At 51.7% G+C, this 15,430-nt stretch overlaps 1 protein-coding gene and 1 pseudogene across 1 annotated transcript in view; one reads left to right on the top strand and one right to left on the bottom strand.

The window, feature by feature from the left end:
- LOC135901678 (mucin-22-like) overlaps nt 1-15,430 on the bottom strand; it is a 96,542-nt gene that overhangs the window by 9,965 nt on the left and 71,147 nt on the right. The window contains exon 21 of the mRNA XM_065431522.1: nt 11,351-11,458. Coding sequence (XP_065287594.1) covers nt 11,351-11,458 — 108 coding nt within the window. The remainder of the gene's footprint in view (nt 1-11,350; nt 11,459-15,430) is intronic.
- Nucleotides 1,847-2,027, top strand: LOC135901821 (U2 spliceosomal RNA; annotated as a pseudogene).

Raw genomic sequence — 15,430 nt, 5'->3', positions numbered from 1 at the left:
GCCCACCTTTTTTCCCACAAACTCCTTGTCAAACTCCAGTGGCACAAGTCTTTCGCCTTGTTCTGTTCGTTCAGATGTGTATCAATGCCCTGTCTTTATGTCTTTTCTTATACTGTATTATACCTCTGACACACGGACACTCCTTCAGACGAAGGCGTCGACGCTGGGCGACGCATAACCGAGGAGTGTTTGCTTCTTTGTAGTGCTTCCTTGCGGAAAGGAAGAATCCGATCTCCTTTACGAGCCTAAACGGTTAAAGAGACGCTACAGAGAAAAATATCACACTTGGCCCTAAAGTGAATTAAGAGTTTCGCATAATTGATCTCAGTTAACTAACTAATTAAGCGGTATATAAGAAATAATCAAAAGAACGCCACACGACAGCAAACCATATGTCCTTGGTTTCGTTCATCTGCGTTTAACCACTTTCTTTAAATCCTTGGTTCAGGTTACCTGAAACACTTTGCATATACTGTAACAAACACTGCACTTCCCACAGGAAAAATTGCTCGTGCGATATATGCTCTTAATATACTCTCACAATCCACACCTAAACGGGGAATTAACTTATAATGTATCATACAGGTACAAGGTGTACCAGCTATCATTTTTCAAAAAATTGCGAAGCCTTCTAGAATCAATTCTATGTTGTTAGCATATTCCTAACGAAGCATCCAATATTTATTTTTGTTGCGATAGCAGTTACATGGACACTCCAGGCCAATTTTTGCTGTCGGCATCGCCATCGCCATGAGCTTCGGTATGAAGTCCGCGGGCGATAACACCGTTGCCACGCGCCGCGCGTCGTACGCTGTATGTGCGAGTGAAAGCGCGCGAGGGGAGCCGACGATCGCGGATAAATCTGACGCGCGCAAGCGAGGAATGCTGAGAGCAAACGCGCCGTCTTCCGTCGCGTGAAGGACCGTGCAGGGATGGAAGAGAGGGAGGGAGGATGGCGTTCTACTCCGGCAGCAACTGCATACATACTTAGCGCGGTCGCGCGCGCTCTATCTTGAAAGCGATCTGCAGACGGTTCGTAGTTTCGTGCGCACTTTGTTCTCGTCGCAAATTTTGCGTTGAAGCGACAAACATCACGAAGGTCACTTCGCTCGCTGCTGCTGCCGCGCTTCCTCACGCCAGCGTTTTGACAGCGAGTGTCCGCGGTCATCGAGTGTGATGTGTTCATGTTTGCCTGTGCGCGCTCACATCATGCTTGGTAATGTTTACTAAGCGAGTGTTTACCAGTTTACACGACCGATAAAACTACTATTTTTACTTCGTATATCTGTCTACTAACTTGCTTCTGCTAACATGATTCGCTTGTCTGGCGCAACTGCCACTTCTTTTTGTTCCTAATTAAGTAATTTTTAATAATTCAGTCACTATCAATCCACTTTTCTATATACCCATCAATTTTAACTATGGGTGGGGCCCTACCTATTGCTTGACTCTTATCCGTTTTTGTAAAAAGCCCGCGAAATGTAAAAATAGACGAACCGGCTTCCCGCTTGCAGGTCGCAGCAGTGCGTTCTCAAACGTGCTGCAAAACTCAAGAAGTTGAAGCACGATGAAAAAAAATTATTAGCCATTCCACTCTGTGAAGGTGTACGACAAGCGAAGCTGTGTAGCACACGACATAGATGTGACAAAAAATTTTGAACAAAAGTACGAACTCATTTACCGCGATTTTTATATACATTCGCGTGGACGAAGGGAGCGACGCCCCGATGAGCCGCAGGGAACTAGACACACGTGATGTTTCGACGGAACCACCACCACGGGAGAGTGGAAGTAGATAGGCAAGCGCTTGGAACGCCGACAAAGATAGGGAGGTGCGAACGTAGACATGACCGACGCGGGTCAAAGTGTAGTATCTGTTCTTATCAGCCTAGTATCTGATACGGGTTCTACGTATACCCAAAAATATCAAACTTACTTTTGCAAGTTGGCGGAGTGCTTGAAGCCTGCTTCACCTCCGCCGCGGGTTAGCCCAGTATTGCACTATCTCCGGGATCGCCCCACGGTTTTTGAACACGCAGAACAAAACGCACGGAATCCTAGCCACAAACAGCTTCGCTGTAAAACAGGGACGGAAAGACGGTTACGGACAAACGCCTGTCCGTGTGCGTACCGTCGCCCTGGTTCTTCCTTCGCGCTTCAACTTTGCTGCTGTGAAAATACCAACTACCCCGTTCTCGAGTGCTGCTACGAAGGACGCAAACGCCCTCCACGCCTGCGGCGGGGTGTAGATCTACAGTATAGACAGGGCGTTTATGTCGGCAGGGCCGCGACGTTTCGCGGAAGTGGCGAGCGTCGCGACTGAACGCAATTTCTGAGAAAGCAGACTGCCAAAAAGCCAAGTTATAAAGAATCGCACTGCACGCTATCGATTCGCCGCATTTAGGCATACAAATATGGGCTGAATGTAGCAGCCACCTCGAGGGAAGGCGACATGTCACATTTATGTTCGAAAGGGTCCATCACATGAACACAATTCGTTTAATTGCTACATGTTTGAGAGCAGGACTGCTGCGGCGCCCACACAGATTGACTTTCTTCTTTAATTTTATTTTGTAGTCTTTTCTTCGAATGAGGAAAAAAACAGACACGCGAGCCGTAGCGCACCGCAACTGATTGAAATTTATGTTCTCGAACGTGTTCTGAAACTGGTGTTCATAGCTGCTGTAAATATAATAATTAAAAAGTTAGTTAATCATTGCAAACGTACTAAGAACGACAAAAATCCTGGACGCCTTTTCAAGTGACTGCTGAAAACCTAGTTGACTTTTTCTTTTTTTTTAATTTGGTGCGTGGTTGCTAGGACACCACTTCTCTACATTGTTCTCAAATAAACAATAGACTACGTTGTCGCACAAACCAGCCCGTTCGTTGCTTGATTTTTGAATCACTAAGAAGTAGGACATACTTTCCACATCCATAGTTGCTGTAAGTGATGCAAACATACTTTAAGCGAAAATTATTTTAAGCGGAATTGCTCTGTTCCTAATATCTACCCGCCGCGGTGGCTTAGCGACTATGATGCTGCACTGTTAAGCATGAGGTCGCGGGATCAAATCCATGCCGCAACGGTCGTATTTTCTTGAGGATGAAATGCAAAACTGCCCGTGTGCCATGCATTGGGGGCACGTTAATGTTCCCCTGGTTATCAAAATCAAGTCTCCACCACGGCGTGCCTCATAATCAAATCGTGGATTTGGCACGTCAAACCCCGCAATTGATTCATTCTCGATTTCTGTATTCGTTTTTTGATGTCCTTGCGTATTTATTGTAATCATCTCCGTCCCTGCTGTACTTCCCTACAATCGTAAAGCAATAGACAAGTAAATCATTATTTATTTATTTATTTATCCTAAACACAGAAATCTTCCTAGTATTGCTTGCTCTCTTTCACATACAAATTATTTGGTCTTGATCGCGCGTACTTGTATATCATTTCTTATGAAATTACGATATAACAGCCTCGTAAAGCTGTAATGCTTTGGCATAAGACTATGGCCTTAAGTCCAACGTCAATTAAATTTAAAAGAATCCTATCTGATCACCAAATGAAAACAAACTACCACTTATTTATTTGCATTCGTACAGATATTCCTACGGGTCATAAGTTTAGGTGCTCTAGTACACTTCAATGCCAAAAACTAGCACTACTGCAGCGAACTATTATAGTAGCAAATACCGAATCTTCTTAACACCAATCGTTTCATAATACGCGTACATTCAGTAGACAAAGCATTCGTTACCTTCAGAGAGAGTCTAAAATCATGACTTGTGAAAAAACAATGTAAGCTTCTGGGTTACCACGAAAGCAGCTTGAAAATATCTCCTTGGCGTTCTCCTCGTCTCGCCCCATCGGGTATTAGCGTACAAAAGGCATTACCGAGAACTTGCTGCGTTTCAAATATGTCCTTTGCCAAAGCACAGGCATTTCGACACCTAGTGAAATTACGTGAGTGTTTATATATATATATATATTGAGAAAAGGTTTATTGGCGGCTCCTAATGTAACGGCACAGCAGCCGGGAACGGCGAAGCAGCCCGAAGCACTGTCCAAACGGACGCCAGCAATCAACAGCGCGAGCCGAGACGAGCTGCGCGTTGGCAATGCGGCTGTGCCGCGAGGCGCGTCTTCTTCTTCACAATCTCCCCCCGGACAAAAAGAGCCATCCTGGCGCCTTAAGAATCGGGAGGCAGAGGGTCGTGGTAGGGCTTGAGACGCGAGACGTGGACAATGTCACGTCCACGCCGGCGCAAGTCTTCAGGTGGTGACAGGGGCTCAATGAGAAAATTCACCGGGGATGTTTGCGCCAAGACTCGGTAAGGCCCTTCGAATTTTGGGACGAGTTTCGAGGAAAGCCCCGGCGTTTGGAAAGGGACCGACAACCACACAAGAACGCCTGGAGCGTAGGTCGTGCTTGGATGCGTGTCGAGGCGGTTTTCTTTCTGGCGCTGCTGTTGCTCTGCCGTAAAGGAGCGCGCTAGCTGGCGGCATTCTTCGGCGTGTCGGGCGACGTCGGAAACAGGTAGACACTCGGAGGCGTCAGGACGGTATGGAAGGAGCGTGTCGATGGTATGCATAGGCTCGCGGCCATACAGGAGGAAGAAAGGTGAAAATCCCGTAGTGGCCTGGATCGCGGTGTTGTACGCGAACGTGATGAATGGAAGGATGCGGTCCCAGTTACCATGATCAGACGCCACGTACATAGAGAGCATATCACCAAGTGTGCGGTTAAATCGCTCTGTGAGCCCGTTAGTCTGTGGATGGTATGCCGTGCTTGTCCGATGAATAATATGGCATTCCGAAAGCACACTTTCGACGACTTCGGAGAGGAAGGCGCGACCGCGATCGCTGAGGAGTTCCCGAGGTGCGCCGTGTCGAAGCACGAAGCGATGTAGGACGAAAGAGGCTACATCCCGCGCTGTAGCACTTGGTAAAGCAGCAGTTTCGGCGTAGCGTGTCAAATGATCAATAGCAACGACGATCCACCGATTGCCGTCTGGTGTCATAGGAAGTGGGCCGTATAGGTCGATGCCGACGCGATCGAAGGGTGTGGCAGGGCACGGGAGCGGCTGCAAGGCACCAGATGGGCGTAAAGGCGGCGATTTGCGGCGTTGACAGTCAAGACAGCACCGAACAAACTTCTGTACAAAATTGTACATGCCGCGCCAGTAGTAGCGGTGGCGAATGCGTTCGTACGTCTTGAAGACTCCGGCATGGCCACACTGCGGATCGTTGTGGAAAGCGGCACATATTTGAGACCTTAAGCTGCGGGGAACCACCAGAAGCCACCGACGACCACCAGGAATGTAATTGCGTCGGTGCAGCAGCTGGTCACGAATGGCAAAATGAACTGCTTGGCGTCGGAGGGTTCGGGATACAGGGATGGTCGACGATCCAGAAAGATAGTCGAAAAGAGAAGCGACCCACGGGTCACGACGTTGCGCGGTTGCAAAGGAGTCCATGTCGAGAGATGACACGGAATGTGCGGAAGTTGTTGCGCAGGTCGAGTCTGGAGGTAAAGGTGAACGAGACAAGGCATCTGCGTCGGAGTGTGTGCGTCCACTGCGGTAGACGACGCGAATATCGTACTCCTGGATGCGTAGTGCCCAACGGGCTAGGCGGCCAGTGGGATCTTTCAAGTTGGCGAGCCAACAAAGCGCATGGTGATCTGTGACCAAGTCGAATGGGCGCCCGTACAGATATGGTCGGAACTTGCCAAGTGCCCATACTAAAGCCAAGCACTCTTTTTCGGTCACGCTGTAATTGGCCTCAGGCTTCGTCAGTGTGCGACTCGCATAGGCGACTACATATTCGGGGTAGCCCTCCTTTCGTTGGGCGAGTACGGCGCCGAGACCGACCCCGCTGGCATCTGTATGTACTTCAGTTGCAGCTGACGGGTCGAAATGGCGAAGAATAGGTGGGGAGATGAGAAGACGACGCAGCGTAGCAAAGGCGGAGTCACATGCAGGGGACCAGCAGGAGAGGGCGGCGTCACCGCGTAGAAGCTGAGTCAATGGCGCCATGATCGATGCGAAATTTCGAACAAAGCGCCGGAAATATGAGCATAGGCCCACGAAGCTTCGAAGTTCTTTGATGGTCTGAGGCTTCGGAAACTCAGCGACTGCTCGAAGTTTTGCAGGGTCGGGTAGAACGCCGTGCTTGGACACAACGTGGCCTAAAATGGTGAGCTCACGCGCGGCGAAGCGGCACTTCTTGAGGTTGAGTTGAAGGCCAGCGTTCGTTAGACAGGTCAAAACTTGTCTAAGGCGGAGCAGGTGAGTAGGAAAATCAGGCGAGAAAACCACGACATCGTCGAGGTAACACAGACATATAGACCACTTGAGGCCACGCAGAGTGTTGTCCAGGAGTCGTTCAAAGGTGGCAGGGGCGTTACAAAGCCCGAAAGGCATCACCGTAAATTCATATAAACCGTCAGGTGTAATGAACGCGGTTTTCTGGCGATCGGCCGCAGCCATGGGGACCTGCCAGTACCCTGAACGCAAGTCAAGGGACGAGAAAAATTCTGCGCCCTGAAGACTGTCGAGGGCGTCATCGATGCGCGGCAAAGGATAGACGTCTTTGCGCGTTACCTTATTTAACCGACGGTAGTCGACGCAAAAGCGAATAGACCCGTCCTTCTTGCGAACGAGAACGACAGGAGATGCCCAGGGACTATGCGAAGGTTGAATAACATCACGGCGCAGCATATCTTCGACTTGGGTGGTAATGACACGACGCTCTTCGGCAGAGACGCGATATGGTCGTTGACGTAACGGCTGATGTGAACCGGTGTCAATGTAGTGCCGCACTTCCGACGTGCGGCCCAGGTGAGGTTGTGAAACGTCGAATGAACTTCTAAAGTTGTGCAGGAGATCAAGAAGGTCGGCGCGTTCGGCAGGTGTGAGGGTATCGGCGATGGCATGCGAGAACGCAACCCGGGACGTTTCTTCAAGCGCGGACATCGAAGATGCTTGGCCGGGGTCGACGTCAAAAGAGTCTCCAGGGACGTCAACCAAAGACGAAGAGTCGAGGAGTTCCACGAAGCCAAGGCATTCACCAACGAGCAACGTAAGAGGCGCACAGAGGGGATTGTAAAAGTAGAAATTGCTGCAGCCGCCAGCCATGTCAAGCGTCGCGAAGGGTAGTGGGAGAGATTTACGGCTCATGAAGACGTCGGACGGCGTGAAGAGGACCGTTGCATCAGCGATGGCATCGCAAAAGACGGGGACGAGGGCGAAGGAGCCAGGTGGAATATCTGTGTCCTCGCGCACGGTAAGTTTAGAAGGGCGGTCGCAATCTTCGTCCAAGGGTGCGTCACAAGGGGAAAATTCAACTTCGGCGCGTGCGCAGTCGATCACGGCTTTATGACTGGATAAGAAGTCCCATCCGAGGATGACGTCATGCGAGCAGGTGGGAAGAACAATACACTCGACGATGTAAACAATGCCGTGAATAAGCACACGTACAGTACAGGCTGCGTGCGGAGTGACGGGCTGCGCGCTTGCCGTACGAAGCGACAGTCCAGAAAGCGGCGTGGTCACCTTGCGCAGCGAACGGCACAGTTTGGCGGCTATCACAGAAACGGCTGCGCCGGTATCCACAAGAGCGAATGTAGGAACACCTTCTACACAAATTTCGACCACGTTAGCAGGAGAGGCGCGAGGACTTTGACAGTTCGAATGGGGCGCAGTTCTTGCCTCTTGAACTGCGACGTTCAGTTTTCCTGGTCAGGTGGTGCGGGTCGCCGACGCATTGGGGAGAGCGAGCGTCGGCGAGGGGATGGCGAGCGACGCGAAGGAAATTCTGGGATGTCAGCACGAGCATACGGTTGGGGGGAAGGAGCGGCGTATTGGCGAAATGGCTGGCTGCCGTACTGGAAGGGCCGCGAGGCGTCGCCGAACGCTTGAGGACGACGGCGGCAATATCGGGCGACGTGTCCGGGAGTGCAGCAAGAATAACAGATGGGTCGGTTGTCAGGTGTCCGCCAAGGATTAGCTCGCGGTGCGGTCCAAGATGTAGCATGGGCTTCCGGTGGCAGCGGTTGGGACTGGGTCGTGAAAGACGGCGGTGGAGGCCTGCGTACTGCCTGGGCGTACGTAAGAGGCGCGGCCACAGGCAGGACTGGCTGCGCATAGGTGAGAGGCGTGGCGACAGGCTGCACTGCCCGCGTAGAGTTGAGATTCACGGCTGCAGGCGGCTGATGTGGTGCGGAAGGGACAACGTGGGCGACCTCTTCGGAAATGAGGGTGCGGAGCGTGTTTGGAAGACGGGAGGTGGGCTCCTGAGTGAAGGGGACTAAAGAAAGTTGGCGAGCAACTTCCTCACGCACAAAGTCCTTGACCCGCTGAAAGAATGAGGATGGGTCGTACATGTTGTCAAGGCTCGCCAACAAGTCGTCGCTTCCCAAAGGACGCCGAGTCGAAGCGCGTTGCTTCCTCAACTCATCGTAACTTTGGCACAGGCTGACAACTTCAGACACAGTGCGCGGATTCCTGGCTAGGAGCATCTGGAATGCGCCGTCATCGATGCCTTTCAGGATATGGCGAATTCGCTCAGCTTCTGGCATTGCGGCGTTGACTCGTTTACAAAGGTCCACGACGTCTTCTATGTAGCTTGTGAACGTTTCCGCCGTCTGCTGTGCTCGGGCGCGCAAGCGCTGTTCGGCACGGAGCTTGCGAACAGCGGGTCGGCCGAACACTTCCGTAAAGGTTGTCTTGAAGACTGACCATGTGGGCACGTCACTTTCGTGGTTGTGAAACCACAGTTGGGCAACACCAGCCAGATAAAAGATGACGTGAGTTAACTTGGCGGGATCATCCCACTTGTTGTGTGCGCTCACCCGTTCATACGACGCAAACCAGTCTTCTACGTCTTCGTCGTCTGCACCGCTGAAGACCTTGGGGTCCCGTTGTCGTGGAACGCCGGTGCAGGTGACGGACTGTGGCGTCGGTGCCGTTTGGGAGGAGCTGTCGGTCATGGCGGGTGGTAGCGTTCGTGATCTCAGCTCCAGGGTTTCAAGCGACGGGGTTTGAGTCCCCGCACCTCCACCAATTGAGAAAAGGTTTATTGGCGGCTCCTAATGTAACGGCACAGCAGCCGGGAACGGCGAAGCAGCCCGAAGCACTGTCCAAACGGACGCCAGCAATCAACAGCGCGAGCCGAGACGAGCTGCGCGTTGGCAATGCGGCTGTGCCGCGAGGCGCGTCTTCTTCTTCACAATATATATATATATATATATATATATATATATATATATATATATATATATATATACACACACACACAAAATTTCACTAGGTGTCGCAAGGCCTGTGCTTCGGCAAAATATATATAGACCGGGTGTTTCAGCGCACACTTTCACAATACTTTAAAGGTTGCCCCCCCCCCCCCCCCCCCCCCTGTGGCAGATAGCACAATTCTCGTTCATGAGCTGGTCTACTCGAAGAGGCGGACATTACTTGCACAAACAAATGATAAATTGAAACGTATAATCGACTAATTAACTAAAACACTAATTAAGTTTTTAACGAATTACTCTTTGGCCCATATTGCAATTTACAAATTCTAGCCGTGCAGTTCGCAAGACTGATCCATTTTGAACCAATTCTCGGGATGACATCAGTTTCGAGATATTAATTCCCGAACTTTGCGGAGAAATGCATTGGCGTTCCAGTTACTTTTGTGCTTAAATGCATAAAACGACGTTTTGTTAAGAAAGTAACTGGCACGCCAATGCGTTATTTCCGCAAATTTCGGGAAATAATATCTAGAAACGGTGGAGGTATTCTGTAAAAGTCCACCTAGTGGAACTGTCCATTTCGTCTGCTGCTCAAGTGCTGAGTGTCTGTGGCGCCTCGCTGCTGCGGGCGCTCAGCCCACCAAAGCCAATCAGAACTTCAATAGCCGACGAAATGGACATGTCGAATAGGTGGACTCTTACAGAATACCTCCCCTGCATGTCATCCTGAGAATTCGTTCCAAATGGACCCGCCTTGCGAACTCCACGGCTTTCGTGGGATACAACTTAAGTCTGCAGTGAAGCCAGGCCCACGCCCTCATAACCGTCAGCCACTGTTCCTCCGCGAGGCTGCAAATAGTCCGTACTTCAAATTTTCCCTGTAACCTAAATAAGGCGGTGACAAAAGAATGAAATTATTATCGCGTATTTTTATGCGTTTTCCCTCGCCTATTATAGCGTAATGGCGAAAGCTTAATTCTTTATTGAACCGAAATAAAACGCTTGCTTCGCTACGACTATATATTGTCAAGTTTCACTTCAGTTGTCAGTGAAGTTTCTTGAGTAAAATGGGCTCAGCAATGAAACGAACTGTACGGCGGGCTTTTGAAGAGTGAAATGCTCAGACTCCAACACTTTGTCCATGGATGTTGCACACCTCATCACTTCCGCCGATGGAAAGACTCATCAAGAACAGCAGACGCTCCGGAGGTATCAAGTACGACGCCATTTGGAAAAGTTCGCATGACGACGATTTTTTTTTTGCTCCTGTGATTGGCTGGCAGAGTAACACAACCCCGCGCGGTCCGTGTGCCTTGGTTACCAACTGCTGTTTTTTCAAGTTACATCCTACTACAGAATTTGTAAATTGCAACATGAGCCATAAGGTAACTAGTCAACCAGTTAATTAGTTATTTTTTAATTATTCGATTACGCATTTCAATTTTGTGCAAGTAGTGTCCGCCGCTTCGAGTAGGCCACCTCATGAACTAGAATTGAACTAGAACAGGCAACCATTAAGAATATTTGAAAGTGTTCGCTGAAACGCCCTGTATATATGCGGGGTGCCCCAACTATCATGCCCCAGTATTTTAAAATATACAAATGCCACGTACTTGGACAGAACCAATGTAATGTTCTTTGCCATCACTTGGAGATACTCATATTATTATTTTTTGCATTCCACCTAATTACACAATTAGTCCTAATTGATTATTCAACATCTCAAATATTATAATTAGATTGAAAGTGTCAATGAGAAAATTGTAGAGCACCATAATAAACTCCCGATACCACTTTCTGTTGCTCAAGACATGCAAAATTGCGGCGTGCCTGGCCGCTCCAGGCACTTTGCGTGTATTCGAGGGCTTCTTTCACGCCCCCTCAAATAACAAAAAAAAAACTAATGTAGAACGTATTGATCAACGAAAAGCTGTAACGGGAGCTTTTAATGTTGCTCTATACAATTTTCTAATTGACACCTTTCATTTATTTATAATATTCGCGAAGTTAATTAATTAAGACTAATCGTGTGATCAGGGGGAATGCGAAAAAGAGAAAAGAACCACGTGATAGTCGGCGCGACAACCGCTCACCGTGCCGTAGAGCAGGAAGAAAAGTTGATCCATCGATGTTTCCGCGAAACCAGGAAGTATAAACAGTCCTGGCTTGTAACCAAAGTCCAGCATGGTTTCCTTGAAGGCCTGCGTTAAAACGACAGCCGGAATGTACTTGAGGAATTTCATACGTTGAATTTACTGGTGTCAAGGAGCACTAATCCATGTACAACCAAATTAAGAAGACCCACTAAGCTTCAACAGAAGACACTCCCGCACGAGAACAGGAATTGGCCTCCTTGGTGCAGTATTCTGCCACTTCCTCCCAAATCACTCATTCGATCAACTAATGGCCCTTAGTCCCCAGCAGCTGCGGAGCACCTGACCAAGGCCGCGGTCGGGTCTGAATCTCTGGACCCCGACAGGCCGCCAATGGAAACTGACCGTTGCAACGTTTAACACCCGGACTTTCTCGAGGGAAGATATAGCCTAGCAGGACTCTTTGAGGAACTACCAGGCATTGTTTGGGGTATCATTGGCCTTAGTGAGGTTAGAAGAACTGGTGAGGCTTATACACTGCTCGAAAATAGCCAGGTCCTCTGCTAAGAGGACTGCAAGATAAGAAGAATTTCAGAGCAGGATTCCTAATCCATAAGGACAAAGCGGGCAACATTAACGAATTCTACAGCATTAATGAGAGGGTAGCAGTACTCGTAATAAAGCGGAATAGGAGGTATAGACTAAAGGTAGCACAAACCTACGCTCCTACCTCCAGTCACGACGATGAATAAATACAACAGTTTTATGAAGATGTTGAATTAGCGATGCGAAAAGTTCAAACAGTGTACTGTAGTCATGGACGACTTCAGTGCAAAAGTGGAGGGAAAGCAAGCTGGTGAACAAGCAATTCGCAACTACGGCGTGGATTCTAGGAACACTCGAGGAGAGATGTTGGTAGAATTCGCAGAAAGGAATAAGCTGCGAGTAATGAACACCTTCTTCAGGAAGCGTTGAAACAAAAAGTAGATCTGGAAAAGCCCTAATGGTGAAACAAGAAATGAAATTGATTCTGTACTTTCTGTGTGTGTGTGAAGTGATTTTTAAAGAGAAATGGAAGAGATAAGTGCAGTGCCGTAACTGTCTCTCACAGGAGGACACCTCAACAGCACTGCACGGGGAAAGGGGTGTGGGGAGAAAAAGATGGAGATAGTGACCGGAAGTAAAAAGGAGAGACAGAGCGGAATAGCAAAAAAGAAAAGACGACAATGTAGCTAAGCGTTTGCGGGGCCTACAGCCGCGCTCTGAGGTGTGTTGCTTCGCAGAATTCGATCAATGCCGAAAATGCACGCTTAGTAATGGAACTGTGAGCATTGGGGAAGAGTAGGCTCTGCAGGGTGGTGGATGGCAAGCCACATCGGCGGTAGGAGGCGTACAGAGCCTCCCTCTCGGTCCCGAAGGCCGGGCAGTGAAGCAGAAGGTGTTCCAGTGTCTCCACGTCATCGCAGTTACCACACACGGGGCTGCCGGTTCCCGTGAGCCTGTGTGTGCGCGCCGCTGTTTTGTAGCAGCCGATACGCAGGCGGAGAAGGAAGGCGCAGTCAGCCCGAGAGAGGCCCGCACGCGGGAGCAGGCGCGGGGGCGTTCCCGCCGCGACGCGCCGATCGGGTTGTTGCGCAGTGAGGCTGCGCAGAACAGCTGTCTTGGCCGCGTCGAAGCTGGTCACCAAGTGGGTGAGGGGAAAGCGCTCACCGTGCGCCGCCTTGGCGAGGGAGTCAGCCTCCTCGTTGCCTGGCAATCCGATATGAGCGGGTATCCACTGAAGCGCCAGGTCGCAGCCTTGATTCACGATGTGTCGCAGCTTGCAGCCAACTCGAACAACAAGGGGCACTCCGCCGTAGTCCCTGGCCAGCATGCAAAGCGCCGCACGAGAGTCAGTGAGAATGGCCGCTGACACAATGTTCGAATGTTCCAATAGGAGGTCGGCAGCGAGATCAACGGCGGCGAGTTCGGCCACTGTCGATGACGCGGCAAAGCGCAGTCGGCACTGGCGCGTTTCCGAGATGTCCGGTGCCGTGCAAGCCGCAGCACCAGACCCGTCCGCCGTCACCGAGCCATCGGTGTAGACGAGAAGTCGTCCTGCCAGTCGCTCGTGCAGTAGGGAGGCGGTCTCCTGTCTCATGGCGCACACCGCAGTTCGGCGCTTTGATGCGACGCCAGGCACCGCCATGTTCACGTCGAGCAGACTGGAGTAGTACGGCAGGAAGACGAACTGTGGCGACGACCCGATGAGCTTTGAGAACTCGGTGGCGCACTTGCCCATTCCCGAGTTCGGCAGGGAGTGGAGTCTGCAGACGAGCCGCTGGCCCTGTGGTGAGCGCTGCAGGCGCTCAATGTGGTGGAGCGCCTGCTTTCGTGCACGAAGCGATGGCGGCCAGTTGCCCACTTCCGCGAGTGTCGCCCCTACTTGGGAGGAGCGAGGGAGGCCGTATAGTTCTCGCACCGCAGTACGGTGCGCCATGTCAATGGCATTCCAATTCGCCGATCGAGCGTTGGTGGTGGGGAGGGCGTAGAGTGCCCTCGATGTGGCCACAGAGTTGTAAACGCGCAGTGCGAGTTGCGGCGTGCATCCGTGTCCACGCGCGAGAAGAGAGCGCGCGGCGCTGACGACTTTCCTCGATTGCTTGCAGATGTGGGAGACGGCCGCATTGAAGTTGACGCGGCAGTCGATCTGCAGGCCGAGGTAACGGACGCTCTTGCGCCACGGGAGAGGGCAACGGCGCAGAGTCAGCGGTGGCGCTTCGGAACGTGCTCGCGTGCCTCGTGGGTGCACCAGCAGTGCCTCTGTTTTGGTCACCGACAGCTGGAGGCCGATGCTTCCCATGTACTGGTCCACCGCGTCAATTGCAGTCTGGACAGATGCACGCACCTGATAGCCGACTTGAGTAGGGCTAGTCGCAAAGAGGGCGATGTCGTCGGCGTAGATTGCCACCCGTACTTCGTGCGACATCGCTTTTGGGATGTAGTCCGGAAGTCGCGCCAGGGCAAGATTAAACAAAAAGGGGCTCAAAACACTGCCCTGCGGAACACCAGAAAACACACTGCGCGGCCGGCTGAGTGCACCTCCAACCCGCACCCGAAGTGTGCGATCAGACAAGAAGGCTCGCACGTAGTCGAGTAGCCGGTCGGTGATGCCGAGCTCGTGCAGCGCACTGACGATCGTCGAATGCGGCAGCCCATCGAAGGCGCCCTGTACATCGAGAAGGACGAGGTAGCCGGCCTCGCGACGGCTCGCCGCCTGCTCGAGAGTAGCGACAACCTCGGCCAGGGCGTCAGCCGTTGCGCGCAGCCGGCGGAAGCCGCTCTGCTCGGGAGCGAATGCGTCGAGTGCCGCCGCAATCCACTCCAGACGACGAAGTGCCATAGCTTCGAGTGTCTTACCGGCGACAGACGTGAGTGAAACCGGGCGGTAGGAGCTCACGCTGCTTCGCGGTTTGCCACTCTTGAGCAGAGGTACCACGGTTGCTTCTTTCCACTCGGGAGGGACGACGCCGGTGCGCCAGACATGGTTGTACACCTCCAACAGCGATGGGAGCTGCTCGTCGTCGATGTTTCGCAACGTCTGGTAGGTGATTCCATCCGCGCCCGGCGCAGAACGTCCTCTACGAGCGTTGAGCACGATGCGAAGCTCGCTCAAGGTGAAGTCCTCCGTGCACAGCGCCTTCACCTGCTGGAGAATTCCGTTCGTCGGGAAGTAGCGAAGCGGCGCGAGGAGAGCGGCTTTGTTGTGCTCAGGAAGCTCGGGAAGCTCAAAAACTGGGCCATCCGGCGGAAGCGACGGCGGCGGCGGTGCAAAGGCGGCGGCGAACGCGTCCGCGAGCTGCTCTGCGCTCAAGCCCTGGGCGACCGCGATGGAAAGCGCAGGACAGCGAGGGACCTTTGGTCGAAGGAGAGCGCCGAGAATGCGCCATGGGCGCGATTTGTTGCGCGTATCGTCGAGCGACACACACAAACTGCTCCAGCTCTGATTGCGCCGCTGCCTGGCATGACGGCGGCACGCCGCATCAAGGCGATTGTAGAGTCCAATCCTCTCTCCTGTCACTCTTGATGGCTCGATGTTCA

Source organism: Dermacentor albipictus, chromosome 1, assembly GCF_038994185.2.
Source record: "Dermacentor albipictus isolate Rhodes 1998 colony chromosome 1, USDA_Dalb.pri_finalv2, whole genome shotgun sequence".
In the NCBI taxonomy this organism is placed as follows: domain Eukaryota; kingdom Metazoa; phylum Arthropoda; class Arachnida; order Ixodida; family Ixodidae; genus Dermacentor; species Dermacentor albipictus.
The sequence above is the reverse complement of the archived record's forward strand: the minus strand, read 5'-3'. Positions and strand labels throughout refer to the sequence as shown.